Consider the following 21,513-nt stretch of genomic DNA (forward strand, 5'->3'; position numbering starts at 1 on the left):
GCACAGGTTCCTAGATCTATGGCTTTAAAACTTTGTTGCCTCTTTCTCTCGACCTGTCAACAAAAGCAAATTACTGAGAAAAGTTTAAGACTGTCCAAATTAGTCAATGTCAGTCTAATCTATTATTCCCTATTGCTGATGGTTAATTTGTTTACAATAAGGTCTATATTACCTGGAGAAAGCATTCATTTCAATAGTAGTTGCTTGTTTAGTTCAGAGGCTATAGTTAGATAAAATGTTTAGACTAGTCCTACAGGTTAGTCATCAATTTTTTATAATAATCTAGTTGTTTACATAAAACTTCAATTGGTTTTACATGGACTCAGAAAAATTAAACAAATTACCCCTTGGCAAACAGCCGGTCGCACTAGTTCTTAAGACATTGTCTAAGTTTATGCGATCTAGAACACCATCGGAAATAGGTAATAATAATAATAATTCATTACATTTATAGTATGCGACTGGAATACTGCCATCTATACAAATGGACATTCAGTACTGGACACAAGTGATTTTCCCTTGACTGCAAATGATTAAATCTGGAATCACATTACGACATCATGACAAATATGATTGGCTGATGACACCACAAGATTGCACATAGTCTCAAGCCACTTAAAGGGGTCATATGATGCGATTTCAAGTTTTCCTTTCTCTTTGGTGTTACAAGCTCTTGGTGCACAAAGAAGATCTGTAAAGTTGCAAAAGACTAAAGTCTCAAGGAGAAACAATAATGTACAGTATGTGGAAAATCATTTGTTTGTTTTTTAAACCTTAAACCGCATAAACACAATGCATTACACCAAATACACAAAAGAATGTTCCTTTTAGCAAGATCATATGATCCCTTTAAAAATAACTTAATATAAGAAAAAAACTTAATAATATAAGATATAATAATATAATAATATAAGTTTTTTATAATAATAAAAAACTTAATAATATAAGAAGTTATGGTATGTGATAAAGTTAAATTCTGTTTGAAACTGCTCCAACAAGTAGCAACAATGGTAAAACATCTTTATATAATAATAAAAAAGTGAAAATTAAGTGAACTGTGATGATTTAATAAGAGCAGTATTTGATCATTTACATCGAGCTGAATAGAAATAAATAAATGATTTACATATTAATAGCTTTAAGGACAATCATAAAGCTTTATCTAAAAGTCTGTGCCTGAAATTTACATAACACATTCATCAATTAGAAAAACTTATTTGTATTGGAAAAATCCTATGTTAATCCTGTTTTAACTTTCTGCTGACTAAATAGCATAAATAAAGCAGTTTTATATGAGTTCAACTCACATGGTTCAATAAAAGTTCCATAAAAATACTAAAATAACCCAGTGGCCTTTAAGCATTTTTTTTATTGCACATTATTACATTCATGAAACTAGTATGCAACGAATTTGGTGCCTTATTCTACTTGTTTGGTGTAGACCCTTTAGTCACCTGCTTCCTTACTTGTGCTGGACAGGAAATTCCAGGAGAAGAGCAACTATACTTTGTTAAGGATGCAGAGCGTTTCCTGGAAACATTTGGCTGGTCTGACTGCCCGATCTTAGGTGCAATCAGCTGGACCTGTGGCAGTTTTGAGGGAGAAGAGGAACCATTTGGTGCAGGGACTGTGCAAGGGGGTCTTTGTGTTGACCTAACTGGAGCAACTCCTCCTGGGGACAATTTTTCAGGAGATGGAGATGATGTAATGCTAGGCTTATTCTGCCCCAGTAGTTTTCCAAATGGGTGTCTATGCATGCCAGCTTTAGGAGCTTGAAGCCCAAATGAACGATTGCTAGTGTCAGCTTTGCTGATGGGTAACTTAGTTAACCCTCCCCTTGCTTGAATAGGAATTCTGGATGTTGGTCGATGTGGTTGCTAGGATGAAGAACAGATCATTAGTTAATGATATTTTTCTTAATCCAATTTTTCCAATTTTTGTGTTCTTGGTAGTACAGTAAGAAACTTTTACCTTCCTAACCAGACACTCCAGCTTGGGTTTGGCCTCTGGCAGGTTCTTGTTCATCTGATTTGAACAAATATGTTCCCCTTCTTGTTTCTCATCAATCAGAGCTGTCGGGTGACACGTTTTCTTTCTATGCCTACTGTAAACATCATGACCAAGCTTATTCTCCGTAGATTTTCTACAATTTATAGTCTTTGGTTCTATAGGCTCAGTTTTGCTCATTTTTGTTTGATTTCTCAGTGCAGCTCTTGGTCCTATAGGTTCAGAATTGTTCAGCTCTGTCTCCTGAGAGTCTGAATCCTCTAATATCAACAGCTCAATGGTTTCAAACTGTTCTGGTACTTTCTCTTGAAGATTGTGGTCCTCGGATTTCCTCTTTAACACGGCTGGACTGACTTGATCACTCTGCAGTTTTAAATGCTCATTCACATGCTCTTCGGATTTTAGGTTGAGTGGATGATTTGATCCAGAATCTAAATCAGTTGATGGGTTTTGCAGTTCTTCACTCTTAGGGAACTCAATGAACTTTGTTACCTTGGTCTTCTCTGGAATTACAGGAGTTACATCTGCTTTATCTTGCAGTGTTGAGCTCCTAAATTGATTGTCTGTTAACACCTGTGGGGTAGCATTCACTTTTGAAGGTTTGAGCATTAAATCTGGACTTTCCCCAGACTGAGAGTCATGTAGTGGTGGTTTAGTAGTAGTCTCAGATAACTGGACACACTGTCCCTTACATATCAAATCTAGACTTACCTCAGGTTGAAAGCCCTGCAGTGGTGGTTTTGCAGTTTTCTCAGCTATTTTTACAGATTGTTCCTCACACTTTACATCTTGGCTTACTTGAGACTCGATGTCCTGCGGGTGTGGATTTGAATCTTTCTCAGCTAACAGTACAAACTTTTCCTCACATAATAAATCCAGATCTTCATTAAGTTGTATGTCCTGTAGTGGCTCTTTTTCAGGTTGCTCACAGGCTAACTCTGGACTTACCTCAAGTTTTAAGTCTTGCATTGGCACTTTTTGAACGTTCTCAGCTAACTCTACAGACTCCTCCTTTGACTGTATCTCTAAAACCCTCAGAGATTCACTTATCTCATTTTCTTGAGAAATGTTACTCATCAATTTGCTTTCTACCACTGGCTCTGACGTAACTTCAGTCTCTTGTACTTGTCTGTGAACTTTCTCATCCAGTTGAGTTTGGGCATTATCTCCAGACTTAAAAACTGCCAGGTCTGCTGCCTTATCTAGTATTTGTTGAAATTCGGGCTGCTCCTGTACAAAATGCATTTTAGGTTTATTGTTTTCTTTTGTGTTCTGGCTGCTCAGCTCAGATAGATTCTCAGTTTCCAGGACATGCTTCAGTACCTGTAGTTGTTCATTCGAGCTTAATGTCCCCAATGAGCTTGGTTTCACTTTATGATCAATACAGTCATTTTCTGACTTCAAACCCACTGAACCACTGCACTCAAAGTATTCCTCTGAAGTCGAAGAGAATTTGAAGTGACCATTAGCGATCTGTGAGAAATGGCAGGTTTCACTGTCTAGTAGCTTACTATCATTAATTATGGTACCTTGGTCTCTTTTTTGGGCAAAGGTGGTTTTGGAAGTTGCAGCTGTTGTTTTGATGCCTGCAGATAAGTAACTGAAAACAATACTGCAAGATGTTTTTAAAAGTTTGGGAATAAACAAGTTCTGTTTGTTAGCCAAATCTGCACCGTCTTGAGCTTGGGATGAATTTGAACAAGGAACTTCCTGCTGTCTGTTACCGTTTTGGATCGAATTGTGCAAATATTCTGGTTTAACTTCAGGCAAAAAGACATCTCCTACAGACTTAAAGTCAGCCACAGGGCTAAAACACTCATAGTATTCATCAGACAATGAAGAGTTGCTGGAGCCAAAGTTAGACGTCTGTGTACCTTTCCAGCCATTTTGGTTTGTATCTGGATTTGTATCGCTGTGGTCTTGAGTAGCAACATCATTTATGACTTGGTCATCTTGGCTTTGCTTAACAGAAGGAGTGTCTATGAGGGCAAATGTGTCATGATGACTTTTGTTGGACATCGCTGATGATGATGATTTCAAGTCAAGATCCTCTGAGATTTGGGCAGGACATTTTGGAGGTTGTAGATTGTCCAGAGCTTGCTTTGTATCTGTATCGTCTTGAGCCGAAGATGAAATTGTATTGGGAATGTCTTTTTCTTTATTAGTGCTTTTGCTCTGCAAAGATATAAAGTCCACCTCTTTTTCCATCACACATAGTTCCTCTTTATTTACTTTCTTACAGGCAAGCACATGCACTCTTTCCAGCTTCTCAAAAGGCGAGATAAGAGTCTCATTCCGGCTGCTTCTTTGATGTTGATTTGGATCAAAACTCTTCTGTGCTTCACCTGATGTTTGTTTCTGAGCTGGAGCTTCAGGAAAAGAGGGAGTTTGGGATATGGGTCCAGGACAAGCCCTCAGATATAAAGATTCCTTTGCCTCAAGAAAAGGATCCTTGAATCGGATGGCCTGAGACACTTCAAAGAGTTCTGAACGCATTAGGTGAGCTTGTAATGGCTTGTTGGAGTCTCTTATGTTAATGAAACCAATGACATCACTCGGCGGGTCAGGATCCGGCCAGGTCGGCACATAATTGATCATGTTCGCCTTTTCCAGGTTGAGCAGTCCCGGGTGAACCGGTGGCACCACTGGTGTCTCTTTAATTTGTTTGATGACTTCCGTCTGATTCTTGGAAGTGCTGTTCTTGGCACTTGTCTGGTTTGATGCAGTTCCGTTGGTAGTGAATACACAGTTGGAGACAAGAGTGTACTTTGGATTAATGAGCTTGAGTGCTGTGGTGGCTGAGGGGAATAGAATGGGTACCACTTTAGGGAGGAACTCAGGTTCAGGCTCACTGCTCAGATTAATCTTGCTCAGACACACTCCATTAGACATCACGTACATGTCCTGAAACAATAAGTCAAATGTGTCGACTGCTTGGCCTGTGAGAACTGTGATGAGGTTTCTGTCCAGTCTAGAGGCAGACCATGTGAAACTGAAAGTAAAGAAAATAATTTTATTTTGAATAACTACTTTAATTGATGTATTTATTGATGTATGTACTAGAACCATAAATTAGGATGGATCTAATCATGATAAACTGGGTTGCCCAGACTTACCTATATGACCCTGAGACTGCTTTGTCTCCGTCAATAAACATGAACTTCTGGCTTTGGCTTCCACACACTCTCTTTGAGAATCGACTGAAAAATTCTGCCCCTCTAATGCTGCGCACTCTCAAGTTCTAATGGAAAAAAGTTCAGCATGTTTGGTTGTGTGGATGGAAAAAAAAAAAAAATATATATATATATATATATATATATATATATATATATATATATATATATCTTTACTACCTGGAGGAATGAGAGACCAATGAAATTTGTCAATTTATTAAGAGGGTTTTATTGTTGTGGTCATCGGTTTTCATCACTTTTCACACATCAGTACTGTATTTTCATTCTGTGAGTGAACAGAACTGTTAACTATCCACCAAGTATTTGTAGTGCCTTTAGATCATAGACAGACATTATTATCTCTATTCAGGTCAAGTGATTTACATAAAAGCTTCTAAAACAGAACATCTAAATAGATTATAGTAAATGTACATTTGGTAAAAAAAAAGACTTCTGTTGTATATAAACACTAAATACATTTAATTTATTTCTAACAATTCCCTAACTATCACATAAAGAGTTATAGATTCTCTGTTATTTCAAAAATGTGTTGCAAAACTACCTATCATCTTCAGAAATCTGTTTCTGTCTCTAAACACAAGTGCTCACAGTTGCCTCAGGCTGTTTGGAAAATTAGACTTTCTGATTCTGAGTACTGAACGTCTCAAACGCTATCTCTCAGTAAGTTGCTCCTGCTCATTAAACTGCAGGCTTTTAATAATCTGATGTGTCTTTTCTGCTAATAACTCGTTAATAAATAATCTTAAATTGCAACTGTTTAAAGTATTAATGTGTGTAAAGTATTTGTGACATGCCTTGAGGTGTCCTGTGTGCATGCCTGCTTTCTCACACATTCTCAGGAAGTGCTTCACTCCGGTGGTCTCCAACATAATGTAAACAGAAACTTTCCGTTTGTAGCTTGCATCCAGAAGATCTTTGAAGATGTCAGTGTCTGTGAACAAGTCCATGACAATTGCAATAACCTGCAAAGGGACAGGTATTAATGAAAACACAAGAACTTGGTACAAACAACACTGTGTCATATCTGTCAAAAGCATACTGATAATGATAATGCATGTAAATAAAACTGTGCACAGATAAAAATAAATAAATAAATAATTCCAAGTAACTAGAGCCAACAGATCTGGAAAAGTGCATTGGAATCTGAGGGCTATTCAAAAAAATACTCTGGGACTATTCAATAAAGAAAATATCTTCATTTATAAATTATATGATCATCATAATAATTTAAATGAATCAAACAATTAATGGAATTTGAAAGTGCATTTTGCTTTAATGCACCAGTATTCAAGCTGTATGAAGTTTGTGTAAAGTCCACAAGGTAATTTCTCATGACATTAAATTTAAATTTTTCAAGATCTGAAAACTTTCATTAGAATGTCAGTTTATTTAAATTATATGAATAATCTCGAAATTATATATAGGGCCTATATTAATCGTTTTACAATTTTACTTGTTACTTTTACTAATTCTAAAAGTCCAAAGTGCCAGCAGTGCCCAGCCCTACACTCAGAAAAAGAAAGAAAAAAAAATAAATATAAAAGCTGTCACGTGGGTGGTACCTTTTCAAAAAGTACTAAAATAAAGATCTGGACTATTGTAATGGGCTCCTCACCGGCCTTCCCAAAAAGACCATTAGACAGCTGCAGCTCATCCAGAACGCTGCTGCCAGGATTCTGACTAGAACCAGAAAATCTGAGCATATCACACCAGTCCTCAGGTCCTTACACTGGCTTCCAGTTACATTTAGGATTGATTTTAAAGTACTTGTACTCGTTTATATATCACTCAATGACCTATGACCGAAATATATTAAAGATATATTCACTGAATAGAAACCTAACAGAGCACTCAGATCATTAGGATCGAGTCAGAAATACCAAGGGTTCACACAAAACAAGGGGAGTCTGCCTTTAGTTATTATGCCGCTCGCAGTTGGAATCAACTTCCAGAAGAGATCAGATGTGCTAAAACAGTCACATTTAAATCTAGACTCAAAACCCATCTGTTTAGCTGTGAATTTATTGAATGAGCACTGTGCAATGTCCGAACTGATTGCACTATATTTTCACTTTATGTAAAATCATTTTCTAACTGTTTTTAAATTCATTTTAAGTAAATGTTTTAATCATTTTAAAAGTTTTAAAATTGCTTGATTTATTTTTGTTATTAAGACAGTCAGTGTCTTATTCACTGGAGGTGAGTCACAACAAAAATAATAAAATCATAATAATACATCACATTGACAGCTTTGGAGAGTAACTAGTTACATGTAACAGGGTTACGTTATTTGATTACAAAATAAATGTAACAGTAAATCATTACAGTAACTAAGAAAAAAAATGTGTAATTAAATTAGTCACTTATAAAAATGAATGATTACAAAGGTTACATCTGAATTTTTATTGTATTAATACTATTTCTTGTTTCGCTTTTAACTCTGTAAAGTAAAAAGTGCTTTGAAATTAAATTATGAATCATAATTGAAGTTGAAGGATTCTGAAAGTCTGACAGTACTCAGTGTTAACCCTGCCTGCTTTAAAGGTTTGAAAATGATTAATAGTTGAAAACATTCCTTAGATTTTTAGAAAAGTAATAAAATGTTATCAGTTACATTGTTTAATGAAGTAGGCTAATTTAAATAGTTACACTACTTATTAGTTTTTAAAACGGAAACTTGTAATCTGTAAGCTACTACACTTCTAAATTAACTTCCCAACACTGCACATTCATCCCCTTACCTTTTGTGCTTGGGAGATCATTTTTCTAACGACCTCTTTAATATGTGACTGCCCCTCATAAGGGGGCTGAGTGTACACTTGAGCTCGAGTGACTCCGCGGTAGGACGCTCGGTCCGGCCAGCCGATGTCCAGCAGCGGGATGGAGCGGTCCGAGCGTTCAGGCCAGTACTGAAGGGACATGTCCTCCCCATCACTGTCCCCCAGCAGCAGCTCAGCGCTATCATCAGGGGAGCCCGGGCTGTACACCTCCACGGTGCTGAGGATCCTCTCAAGTTCGAGGTCCGAGAGAAAGCAGCGGATGTTGTGTGTTTTGATGTAGTCCTCATAAGCGTCCCGTCCCTCATGTATGAGTGTCTCCAGCGCGAGTCTCTGCTGCTCGCTGTAGAAGAACTCCGGCTTGGACTCGTTAGTGCGCAAGTTGATGTGATTATCATCGAGACAATGAACCTGTGACAGTGCCATTTCTTGAACTCGGAAGTATTTTTAACAGCATTTAAAATGTATTTGCGTATAATTGACCATTTAGGCTACTTTATCTATTTTTTATTATTATTGTTATTATTATTATTTTAAAGGCACACGCATACAGTGTAAGATCCGGTTCACTCGCCTCTGCTCATCAGTTGATCCTGTCAGGAGTGTGTTCACGCACAGATGCAAGAGCAGGTAAACGTGCACACCTTAGTCACGTGACTCACTGTCAACCAATGGTAAGAGAAACTTACACTTCATGGTGTTATTCAACCTGAGTTGTCTACTAGTCGTCGTTTAGGAACGATTTTACCCCAGTTTGAAGGACGAAATGAGAGGATATGTCGTGCTAGACGTGTATTATAGTTTTTCCCATAAAAAAGGAAAGATACATTTTTTATTGTAACTATATGGACTTCCTTGACATGAGTGATGTAGAAGTGTTCACCATGAAGCTCACACTGACGATGTATCTGAGAGAAAACTAATTTCATAGTAAATTATCTAATTTTCAGAAGTAAGAAAAAAAAGTTTTAAAGCTTATTGTGTTATAGAAAATCAGTTATATGTGGTATGAGAACAGTAGGCCTATAAATGGGGATAGGGTTGGTTAAAATGCCTTCATTGGACATGACTTAATTTCTGTAGTTATGTTCTGATCAGCAAATCCGTTGTTTTCCCATCAAATGATTTCTAACTAGTTGGTTAAATAAAAAAAATCTTTCTATTTACAAATGACCTCAGATTAGCTAGTTAGCAAGGATTTTGTTTTCTTTTGGCCATAAATGACCTGGAATTATTGTTTCAGAAATAAAGCTTTTTTCAGAGCTTCACTGTTCTTAAACCTGCAGTTTTGAACACGTTATTTGTGATGGGTAAAAAAAATAAACTCTTAAAAGTTTCTAAAAAAAAGGGCCCCACAGGCAAACTGGACAACATTGTAGTCCATATGTAGCAACTAACATACATTTTTAAAAGAACAACCAAAAAATAGTTTTCACAATTGAGGTATGACTGTGTGTAATTTATGCTGTAAAAAATATTCATGTAACCACAGATTTACTCATAAATAAATACATAAGCAATATTCTAAAATCCAGATAAAACCCATGGATGAAAAATCTCCCTTCAGTTTTAGGAATCAATTTTACTTTGCAACACGTCAGAATGTCAGATAATGGAGGTATGAAATAATCTGCAATGAGCTTGATCATTTTGTATCAACTTCAGTCATTTGCTGGCTTGACCCAACCATGCCCTAACTGAAGATGACTGACATGTACACACTATTGTTTTAATATTCATATATTTTAATCATCATGGTGGTAACATTTACATCATCAAAAGAAAATAAGACATCAACAGTTATAAACAATATATACAGTACACAGAAAAAAAGTGCAATAAATATAGCAATTGATTAAAGACTTTTTTGAGTTAATATCCAAATTTGTAAGCAAAGTGCAGTGAAGATATTGAGTTAATACAATTCAAAATCTCCTTTTGCATTTTAATGCACCAGAGTATGCTCAGAGACTTTTTATTTATATATTTATTTGAATTTTTTAATGGTGCTTAATAGTTTTCAGAAAAAAAGCTGACAGGTGTCATCTTAGTGTCAACAGCATGGTTTTGCTTTAGTAACTGTCGCAGAGTAAGTTCATTACTGTCTGTTTGCAAACTCATGTTCAAACTTACTCAGCTTGATCATTCCCGTTGTATTAAACCAATAAAAGATTCTAACAATCGTATACTGGTGTGTACACACAGTGTTGTTATTGTCCTTCAGAGCGATAGGTGGGCTGGACGTACTCAGGGGGGAAAAAGCCCACACGGCCACGGCAGCGACCTTTCCAGCGCTGAGAATTGGAGCAGTCCAGCAGGTCTATGACATCACCCCGCTGGAAGTGCAGCTGGGAGCTGTGCTCCGGGTTGAAGTCAAACAGGGCTTGTGCTTCATGGGGCCTCTGATGGGAAATGATAACAGACAAAGGTCATTATTGTTGTGCCTGCCTTTACATTTTCCACATTTAGGTCCATTTTGACGTAGTATTTTACATGCCTCATCATTACAATCACACCTGAGATATTTTTTGTAGTTTAAGTTTGTTTTTCCTGACGTGGATTACATTTCATTTGGAAAATTGGCAATCTGGTAATTTATATGGAAATTGTGCTTGAAAAGCCTGACAAGGTTTCTGAACATGGTGTACTCAAAGTATGCATTTCTGACAGCCCTGAGTACACGAATCTTAATAAGAATATTTTTTTTCTTTTGCTGTTTGGTAAAAAAAAAAAGAAGCTATTTACAATTCAGCAGACATTTAAAAAGCATTTAAATATGTAATTTTAATTGCTGTTGTCAAAAATGTACAGCTAAGTAAGTGTTAATTACCTTTGGCGTCTCCCTCAGAAACACAGTCCTTTCCTTTGCTATGCTGTTGGTCTTGTAGAAGTCCACAAGCTGATTTAAGGAAGGGAAGATCTCCTCCCAAACGAAGTAGTAGCCATTTCTGTCCTTTAACACCTTGAAATGCTGTACATGATCCCCGTAGCTGTTCAGAGGAGACACAACACTACAGAATATCAGAGCATTTACTGAATAAGCCCTTTAGGATTTAATAAAGTGACCCAAAAAATCAGGTCACTTAAGTCACTCTTAAAGGTGCAGTGTGTCACCAGTGGCTCCAAACAGAACTGCAATAATGACTGTTTTCAAACAGGTTTTCCAAACCAGTGTTATTTTAGTATCATATATTTGAACTATTGTAGTATTTATAATTATTTTGAATTAGCTTTTACTTTTACAGTTTCAGGTTCCATGCTTTTGTCATTTTAATATTATATTATATTATTTTTTATAATAGCTTTATTTTTGTTCATGTTAAATAATTTTAGTGCTTAACCTAAACTTATTGTAGTTAGTTGCCAATGCAACATTTATTAAATTTAGTTTCAAGAGTTTTATTTTATTTCAGCCTTATTTTAATTAATGAAAACATTTCAGTTTTAGTTAATAATAACAACACTGTTCCAAACATCGTTCCTGATCTGCCATGCTTGTGTCTAGATTGTAGATACCAACTATGTATGTCAGCAGAACAAAGATTCTGCTATGATTAGTTGATTTCAGTTCTGTTTTGGGCCAAAAAACAAAATTACTTAAAAAATGCATAAATATCCCTGCACGGAAATATCGAACAAAATGTCAGTTCTTAAAAAAATAGGGGGGCACACACACACACACACTATTAAACCAAAACACTTCAAATCATGACAGGTATAAAACAGTAAGGTTCAAAACATCCTCTCTGCGCTGTCTTATTTTTACATTTTAGGATCTGTAAACAGCTGTACTCAGTGCAGGCCAAACATTTAGTCAGCATGTCTTCTAAATAAAGTTTTGATGTTTCTTTGGTTGCGTTAGCGTAGAAAGCTCCTAGACATCTTTAAGAAATTCTGCAAATATTCTCTTCAAAGCCGTGATAACATTTAAATAATTCAGTGTTTTGAAACAGCAAACTTTCTTTCAACTGTATGACGAAGGCATGTCTAAAAATGAATTGTGCTTTATGAATATTAATAAGATATCTTGATATTCCAGAGTGAAGTAGATCAAAAGTACGAGCGTGAGTCATCCCATAATTTTTTGTGCATTCACAATGATACCCATCTCTCTGCTTTCTGCAGCACAGCTATGATAAAATTTACCACTCAGTTTACCTGAAAAGCAAGTGCCAAGACTTGCTCATTCTAAGAAAGTGAAAAAGCGTAATGTTTGAGAACTTGCTTTTTAATGAACCTAAAAGCTTGTGACTGTCAGTGTGAAATATTGTACTTCCCCCAAAGCTTCCTGAAAGTCGGTAGTTGCTTCAGTGCTATTTATGAGCTGATTATAGTCACAAGAACAATTGAGTCACAAGTCCAGCCAGAACAGAAATAAAGTCTAGCATGATATGCTGGTGGTGAGGTTTAGGCCATGGGTGAGGACAGAAGCTGTAATTAAATATTGATTTGAATGATTTGGTGGTTCGTCAGCAAAAGCTGTCATTTCTCATAGCCGTCAGTGCCATTAACAGCTGACCTACATTAAGTGCTTAAACCTTCAAAGCCGTTGTGGTTTGTAGCAAGGCAGGTACATATTGCATCTTGTGTTGAGGTAACAGCAAATGGCTGTGGTATTTTGCATTGTCTACAGCTAGCTGTTATTATAAAGCTATTTCTTTTGAATTGCAGTGATTGACAGTTTAATCATTTTATCTAGTGAACAGATCCAGACAAGCTTTTTCTCTCCAATGCATGATTACCTGCTTGCTGGCATTCTCGCCTTTCACTGAAGATGATTGATAGGCTGATGCTAATGATCTTTTGTCATCATTAGCAACATATGAAACCACTCGGTGAGAAAAAAAAATTAAAAAGACATAGGTTGTTCTGGATGGTTACCAGGGTGTTGCTAGGTGGTTTCTTAAACTAGCAAGTCTTGTGACTGCTGAAGTGTCCTAAGTAGTTTTAACGTGTTGCTAAGTGGCTGCTAGCCAGGTAAAACAGTCCAATCACTTAGAAATAAATTAGCACTTTGAAACTTTTCAACAAGACCCACTTTTTTTAAGCATGCATGTATGTATTACAAATAGTGAAAGACAAGTTTCACTTAGAGTGAAGCGTTTAATACTCAGGATTAGGAATGTTTGCTTTTGCAGTTGTGAACTAATGTATATACTTTAATATGCATAGAAGAATTTCATTGCAGTGGTCATGCCATTCAAACTAAACTTGGTGTTGTTGGCAAGTCAGTCAGTGTCCCACTTTAAGACGGAGCAGATGATATGTCACAGCTGAGTTATCTTCTTCACCGATCTTCATTCAGCCATCAGAGTGCCTAGACCTGTGGCACTGAGCCAGATGAGATAGACTGCACCTCCTTTGTACTCTCAGAAAAAAGGTACAAAGCTGTCACTGCGGTGGTACCCTGCAGGTCTGAAATCTAAAAGGTACATTTTTGTACTTTATTAACCCCTAAATGGTACCCATTATTTGTACTTTAAAGTTCACATTATTTAGTACGTTTTCAAATGGTATGACCCCCCGTGACAAACTTTAAAGCTGAAATCATACAAACATTGAAAACAATGTTTATAAAAGATTTGTTTTTAAGTTACATTTGCATGCATTTAATGTGTGTTTAATGTACACTAAAGAATGCTGGGTTGTTTCAACCCAAATTCGGGTCAAATATAGACAAACCCAACTGTTAATTATTTTTTGTATTATTTTTTTATCCCAATAGTTGGGTTTGTCCATATTTGAAACAATCCAGCATTTTTTTAAACGAGTAGTTTCCTGCACAAACAACTTACACTAAAAATACACTACTATTAAAAAGTATGAAGTGGGTAAAATTTAATGTTTTCAAAATGATTATCTTATGCTCACTATGAGGCTACATTTATATAGGGTAAAAAATAAGGTAAAAACTGTAATATTGTGAAATATTATTACAAATCAAAACGTTTCTATTTTAATATATTTTAAAATGTAATCTCACCACCTTGGAATTATAAAATTCTATCTTACATTTTTTTTTATTGAGTTCATATATTGTTATTCTGTGTCAGACATGTGATGTTTCGTTTGTAAGCTGTGTACATTTTGGGCCTTTTTTTAGAAAACAAAAAGGCTTCTATCTACAGATGTCTATGGAACGCAAACATTTTTAAACTGCTCAGAATGCAGATATATCCTTATAGTTCCAAGGCAGTGATTTATTTCTGTGATGGCAAAACTGAATTTTTAGCATCTATTACTCCAGGCGTCAGACTCGCATGATAATTGAATATACATTTTGTAGCATTATAAGTATATTTTACTGTCACTTAAGAGCAATTTAATGCATCCTTATACCCAATATAAGTATTAATTTCTCAAAAAATCACCCAAACTGTGTATAATTGCTAGTTTCTAGTTATGAAAGATATTACAGAATGATTTGTGTATATATCAATGTACATTTTCCCAGGATTTTAAGAATTTACTATAAAAAAATACTATAAAAACTGCTTTCTGAATTTATATTGAAATCAATGCAGGCTCCACACTTGAGTTGCCAACCAGCACTCAGCAAAAATAATAATAATATAATAATAAAAAAAAACACTTGGGGTATTTAGAGCATGTTAATGAATATGCTGAAACCCTAAAAGAGGAAGCTGTCATGGCCAGACATTTAAGATATCTGAAAATCCCAGGATATCTTCTTTAAAATGGTGGCTTACGGTCTCAAAGAAAAACAAAATTATCAGAGCATCTGAGGTTTCTTAGGGTCTCTTCCCATTAACCCAGTTCAAATCTGGATGCCATTGGATATTAATGGCCAAAGTCATCAAATATTTACTAAATCAGAGGCATTCACATTGCTTATTTTGCACTGTGAGCTTGATTTGACATTTCCCAGATTTTCTGGTCATCAAACTAGATTTCATCGATCACACCTGTGTCAGTCTGATTAGAAATGGGTATCCAGAGACACCACTCTCTCAAGGAAGGCATGCAGAGCTGCGTCACACATGAGCCCTGGACCTGCAGACCAGCTGCCAATTCTACTCTTCATAGTGTACTGTGCAGTCATTTAATTTCACAATAACCCAAGCCGGTGCTTCCACACCTGAGGCCAGCCCTCACTCAAGACAGCACCGCTGATTACCCCAGCCAGCTCGTTAGCGGGATCCCAGACAGACTTGTGCTCTACCATCCAAACCCAGCTCAGCCATCAAGAAGTGGATGGTAACGAGCCAGTCAGAATAATAATGTGATTCCAGCGCCAGCGCACTTGATGAATTTTAAATGAAATCTCTGCTCCGACGTAATAGCTTTCTGATGCTCTCATTTTCAGACAACTTCATGGTACATTTTCTTAAGCAGCAGAGGATATTGGCGTCCTTTGCTAAGTAGGTCAGATGGGTTTTGATGGACCCTACAGTTTTCCTCATTATTCAATTTCTAGTTCTGCTTTTAAGAGGCATGCAGCAAACAACAAATTACAATGACTCCAACAGCGGCGCTTACAGCAGACGGAAGACTGGGATGTGTCTTACCTCACCGACATGGAGAATTCTCCAGGTGCACTCTCACTCTCTCTTACTAAGAAGCTTCCACACTCCTGCTGGCGCAGACGAGTCTCAGCCATTTGTCTGGAGATACGGCCCGAGAACCATCTGTGGGCGAGATAGAGGGGCACAGCAGCGCTATTAGACATTGTGTGTATGTTTTCATACAATTAATACTATGTGGAAAACTACTGGCAAACTAGAGGAAATTTCTGTTTAACAAAGGTTTCTCTTTCATAGCTCAGTGGTGTTTCTGCTAAAAATCTTTATAAACAAATAAGTTGTAAAATAATTACATTTTTTTTTTTTGATGATGATGATGATTTGAAAGAAGTCTCTTATCCTCACCAAGGCTGCATTTATTGGTAACAAAATAAAGTAAAAACAGTAATATTGTGTAATATTATTCATTTTAAAACAACTGTTTTATTTGATTATTTGAAATGTAAAAAATTCCTGTGATGATGACAACGCTGTATTTTCAGCATCATTACTACAGTCTTCAGTGTCACATTCTGAACATCCACCAGAAATCATTCTGATATGCAGATCGTTTTTTTTTCTCACTTTTTTTAACGCTTTATACAATACAGATTTAGTCAAAGCAGCTTTAACAGTGTCAAACAGGAAAACATTAATGCAAGAGGACAATAACAAAGAGTGATGTCATCACTTCTAATAGTGTCTGTGCAATCAGTCAAGCTTCACCAACTAAGCAAGTCAAAGGCAACAGTGACAAGGAACCAAAACTCCATCGGTGACAGAAAGGGATATAAAAAAATGATGTTCATTTATTCTTGAAAAAGTTCAAACAGCACGCATTTGAAATATAAATCTTTTGTAACATTATAAATGTAGTTAATGTCACTTTTGATCAATTTAAGACCAGTTTCCTTGCTGAATAAAAATATTTATATCTTAATCAGTCAATCAATCTTACTCCAAAGTTTTGAATGGTTGTGTATGCTGGTTTCCACAAAAATGTCAATTTTAAAATTATAAGATTTTTTAAAAATGTTTTTTTTTTATGAGTGTGTATGTTTACATTGCATACTGCGTATACTGACACCACATAGCTAGAAATGAATGTAAAAAAATTCAAACAAAATATAACGGCTCAAATATTTTGTTCCTGGTAGATTTTTCTTTGACAATTATTTGAGTTTATACTGACATATATGATAACACGCTTTGGTATAATGGCAGCGCTTTGAGAGTATTTTTCTCAGAAGAACCATCCGAGAAGCAGGAGACTGTTTAATCTCAATGAGACAATTCTCACGTGTGCTCTTTTTCCTGTGACCATTCTGATCTAGTGTGTGTGAATCAAGACTAGACTCACCAAAGTGAAATCAATACTTTACAAGGTTTACAGATAATAAAATTGTACTTACGTGTGCGGCCTTACAATGATATAGTTTTTAGGTACATAGCCCTTCCTGTTCACCAACTCTGCCGTGTACCAGTTAGGATCATCTTCCATATTAGTGATCTAGTAGATGAAAAGACCATAAGCAAATCATTTCATCCAGCAAGCAAATAAACAAACACAAAACTGCTCTTACCTTGAGTACATCTCCCTTCTGGAAACTGAGCTCATCACTTTCCGTGGCAAAAAAGTTGTAAAGGGCTACTGCTTCCATCCTGAGCTGGAGGTGAAGCCAGATCCCAGAAGATCAATGTGTGTAGACGTCCCAACACAGCAACAGAACACAGAAGAGAGGAAAGGGTGAGCCCAGAGAGCATACACACTGAAACAGCTCACTGTCAAACACTGCACCGAGATAAATGAACCGAGAGAACAAGCATGAGAATGTGTGTGGGTCTAACAGAGAGAGAGAGAAGCACGTGGGAGGGAGGCAGGGGTGGCGGTTCCTGTCTCAGTGTGCTCTAACAGAAGGAAATACAGCTGTGTGAGTAACAGGAAAGTTGAAAAAATAATGGGAGGATGACGAAAAGAATAGCCTCTTGCGTATTACTTGTAAAGAATAACGCATGTGTTTGCCTGACTGCTGTTTTATGAGCAGATCTGTCACAGAGCAAGTCTTAGTTTAAACTTTTCCTCAGATGTTACTAGCATTTCTTTGTCTGGAAATAGCTGGAACTGAATCAAATCCGCTGAGGAGTTCATCTGAAAGAATTCATGATTCAAAGAACACAAAATGAGCCAATGTCCCCAGAGCCGTGTGACTCACTGAACACCTCACAATGAATGTTTCTCTATTGGTGCTTCTGTTTAGCCCTGAAATGCACATCAACGCCCCATTTTTGGCTAGATATTTCACAAGAAATGCTCTTTTCTTTTGATATTCCTCAGTGAAAAGAATGTATTTTGTATGTAAGAATGTACACACAGACAGTTGTTTGAGCTGATGTTATGAACACTCCCCAAGGCAGAGAGTTGCTGTTTACAAAATCCCTTTCAGAACATTTGAAGTTTAGCTGTAAAGAAAGAAAGTTACTTCATGAATTATCACTTAAATGTGATAAACCTACTGTACAGGTGCATCTCAATAAATAAGAATGTCGAGGAAAAGTTCATTAATTTCAGTAATTCAACTCAAATTGTGAAACTCGTATATTAAATAAATTCAATGCACACAGACTGAAGTAGTCTAAGTCTTTAGTTCTCTTAATTGTGATGATTTTTATTTATTTATTTATTGGTTTTATGAAGTATTCTAATTTGTTGAGATTAGACTGGTTTTTGTTAAATGTGAGCCAAAATCATCACATAAAAGTACCAAAGACTTGAAGCACCTGTATGTGTACAGGCATAAAGGTCTAGTTAGGATGTCAGCAGCACTCAACACAATATTTTCCGTGACTTTAATTGTTACTTCGACTTGGAAACATTTTGCACCACAAAAGACAACCTGTGAATGTGACTTGCACCCAGATGTAGGATTGCACATAAGAAACTGCTGGTGGTGTGAATCCGCTGACAGAAAGTCAAGATGCTTATATAAAAAGAAACATTTTATTGTAGAATGCTCATTGTAGCATTAATTCCACTACTTAGAGGAAAATATATTTGAGTTGGTGTGTGTTTTATGAATCTTAGTTAATGTAATTACATTATATATATATGTATATCCGGAGAAACACATGCAACAATATAAACATTATATGGGGGTGCAGAAAAAGAGCTTCCTGAGCATGAAACAAGGAAACCACAAACAGAGGGGTGTCTAGGTGACAGAGGTTGAAAAATATAGATGCACTGCACCCATCTCATACCTTGCTATTATTGCTCATATGACCCTGTGGCCTATGATTAATAACCACACCATTTACATTCTCATTTACAAAGAAGTTATGCACGCTATTCTTCACCAAAAAATAAAAAGACTGGGGTGAACCTTTCTCCTAAACAGATACTTTAGGATAAAATAAAAAGTATAAACAAACATAAAAAATTCTGTCATCATTTATTTTGCCTTGTTGTTTCAAACCTGCATTACATGTTTGTTTGCTTTCTGTGGAAAATAAATTCAGATGTTTATAATATAACCAAAACTGTTTGGTTATTAACATTCTTCACAATAATCATACAGGTTCAGAGCAACATGAGTGGGAGTAAATGATGAAAGAATTTTCCCTTTTTTATGTGAATCGTCATTTAAGGATGAATAAATAATTTGTAGCCATTGCCTCCCATACATAATGAGTCATTTCTTACAGTTAGCATATACAACCCGAATTCCGGAAAAGTTGGGACGGTATTTAAATTTTAATAAAATGAAAACTAAAAGACTTTCAAATCACATGAGCCAATATTTTATTCACAATAGAACATAGATAACATAGCAAATGTTTAAACTGAGAAAGTTTACAATTTTATGCACAAAATGAGCTCATTTCAATTTTGATTTCTGCTACAGGTCTCAAAATAGTTGGGACGGGGCATGTTTACCATGGTGTAGAATCTCCTTTTCTTTTCAAAACAGTTTGAAGACGTCTGGGCATTGAGGCTATGAGTTGCTGGAGTTTTGCTGTTGGAATTTGATCCCATTCTTGCCTTATATAGATTTCCAGCTGCTGAAGAGTTCGTGGTCGTCTTTGACGTATTTTTCGTTTAATGATACGCCAAATGTTCTCTATAGGTGAAAGATCTGGACTGCAGGCAGGCCAGGTTAGCACCCAGACTCTTCTACGACGAAGCCATGCTGTTGTTATAGCTGCAGTATGTGGTTTTGCATTGTCCTGCTGAAATAAACAAGGCCTTCCCTGAAATAGACGTTGTTTGGAGGGAAGCATATGTTGCTCTAAAACCTTTATATACCTTTCAGCATTCACAGAGCCTTCCAAAACATGCAAGCTGCCCATACCGTATGCACTTATGCACCCCCATACCATCAGAGATGCTGGCTTTTGAACTGAACGCTGATAACATGCTGGAAGGTCTCCCTCCTCTTTAGCCCGGAGGACACGGCGTCCGTGATTTCCAACAAGAATGTCAAATTTGGACTCGTCTGACCATAAAACATAAAACATCCATTTTAAATGAGCCTTGGCCCACAGGACACGACGGCGCTTCTGGACCATGTTCACATATGGCTTCCTTTTTGCATGATAGAGCTTTAGTTGGCATCTGCTGATGGCACGGCGGATTGTGTTTACCGACAGTGGTTTCTGAAAGTATTCCTGGGCCCATTTAGTAATGTCATTGACACAATCATGCCGATGAGTGATGCAGTGTCGTCTGAGAGCCCGAAGACCACGGGCATCCAATAAAGGTCTCCGGCCTTGTCCCTTACGCACAGAGATTTCTCCAGTTTCTCTGAATCTTTTGATGATGTTATGCACTGTAGATGATGAGATTTGCAAAGCCTTTGCAATTTGATGTTGAGGAACATTGTTTTTAAAGTTTTCCACAATTTTTTTACGCAGTCTTTCACAGATTGGAGAGCCTCTGCCCATCTTTACTTCTGAGAGACTCTGCTTCTCTAAGACAAAGCTTTTATAGCTAATCATGTTACAGACCTGATATCAATTAACTTAATTAATCACTAGATGTTCTCCCAGCTGAATCTTTTCAAAACTGCTTGCTTTTTTAGCCATTTGTTGCCCCCGTGCCAACTTTTTTGAGACCTGTAGCAGGCATTAAATTTTAAATGAGCTAATTAAATGGATAAAAGTGTAACATTTCTCAGTTTAAACATTTGCTACGTTATCTATGTTCTATTGTGAATAAAATATTGGCTCATGTTATTTGAAATTCCTTTAGTTTTCATTTTGTTAAAATTTAAAAAACGTCCCAACTTTTCCGGAATTCGGGTTGTATTATGGTCCACATTTATAGGCTATGATAATACAAATATTCATGTTCGACTGTAAATCCGAGTTTCATTGCTCATTATTATTCAGACCTTGTGCATAGTACCATTAGATAATGAAAATCACACTTACTCGACAAAAGAAACAAGATGAACGCCATACATTGTCAAGAAGTCATGCGAAGGAAACTATGCAGATTGGGAAACATTTCAACATTGCTAAATGGAAACTTCTGTTTTACCTCACTGTAGGATGTCACTTGCAGATTGTATGCAGAAATAAATGCATGCATCATGAAAGGGACCACAATGCTTCACCACACTGCTCTTTTAAGGTCAAAGACAGGATTTGAACACTTTTAGAGGAAAACAATGTTATTGTTTACCACATATTGTAATTAGTGAGATGATAAAAACTGAGATGTAATAAACTGGAGTAAAAGTTTGAATTATTGTACGATTAAGAAGTCGTTTCACTTCACTTTCCCCAAAGAGGATTCATCACTGAACACGTCTAGTTCAGTACCATGAGAAGGAAAACCTACACCATGCTGCCCCTTACTGGTGAACTCATGTTAATACTCAATCTAGTCTAACCGACCATAATACGTCAAGGTATGCGTCACATTTCACTAAGAATTTTTCTTTGATGAGTTGAACTGTGTCCAATGTTTTATTATTTTCAAATAAAAGATTCACACTGTAACACATATAT

The 21,513-nt window shown here is 36.4% G+C and overlaps 3 protein-coding genes across 3 annotated transcripts; all 3 read right to left on the minus strand.

Annotated features, from left to right (window-relative positions):
- Window positions 1-1,059: 1,059 nt before the first annotated feature.
- LOC132121353 (uncharacterized) lies at window positions 1,060-2,730 on the minus strand. The gene is made up of 2 exons (XM_059530698.1): window positions 1,972-2,730; window positions 1,060-1,877 (listed from the first exon to the last, which is right to left on the minus strand). Exons 1-2 carry the CDS (start codon window positions 2,614-2,616, stop codon window positions 1,425-1,427), a joined length of 1,098 nt encoding a protein of 365 aa, XP_059386681.1. The 5' UTR covers window positions 2,617-2,730; the 3' UTR covers window positions 1,060-1,424.
- LOC132140828 (protein FAM83G-like) lies at window positions 2,616-8,455 on the minus strand. Its single transcript, XM_059549882.1, has 5 exons — window positions 7,943-8,455; window positions 5,996-6,163; window positions 5,124-5,248; window positions 2,719-4,999; window positions 2,616-2,621 (listed from the first exon to the last, which is right to left on the minus strand). The coding sequence occupies exons 1-5, from the start codon at window positions 8,402-8,404 to the stop codon at window positions 2,616-2,618; spliced, it is 3,042 nt and encodes a 1,013-aa protein (XP_059405865.1). The 5' UTR covers window positions 8,405-8,455.
- Window positions 8,456-9,711: 1,256 nt separating this feature from the next.
- Window positions 9,712-17,413, minus strand: grapa (GRB2 related adaptor protein a). Its single transcript, XM_059558271.1, has 5 exons — window positions 17,085-17,413; window positions 16,914-17,011; window positions 15,508-15,627; window positions 10,809-10,968; window positions 9,712-10,380 (listed from the first exon to the last, which is right to left on the minus strand). The coding sequence occupies exons 1-5, from the start codon at window positions 17,160-17,162 to the stop codon at window positions 10,189-10,191; spliced, it is 648 nt and encodes a 215-aa protein (XP_059414254.1). The 5' UTR covers window positions 17,163-17,413; the 3' UTR covers window positions 9,712-10,188.
- Window positions 17,414-21,513: the final 4,100 nt, after the last annotated feature.

This window comes from Carassius carassius, chromosome 1 (genome assembly GCF_963082965.1).
Source record: "Carassius carassius chromosome 1, fCarCar2.1, whole genome shotgun sequence".
NCBI classification, from domain to species: domain Eukaryota; kingdom Metazoa; phylum Chordata; class Actinopteri; order Cypriniformes; family Cyprinidae; genus Carassius; species Carassius carassius.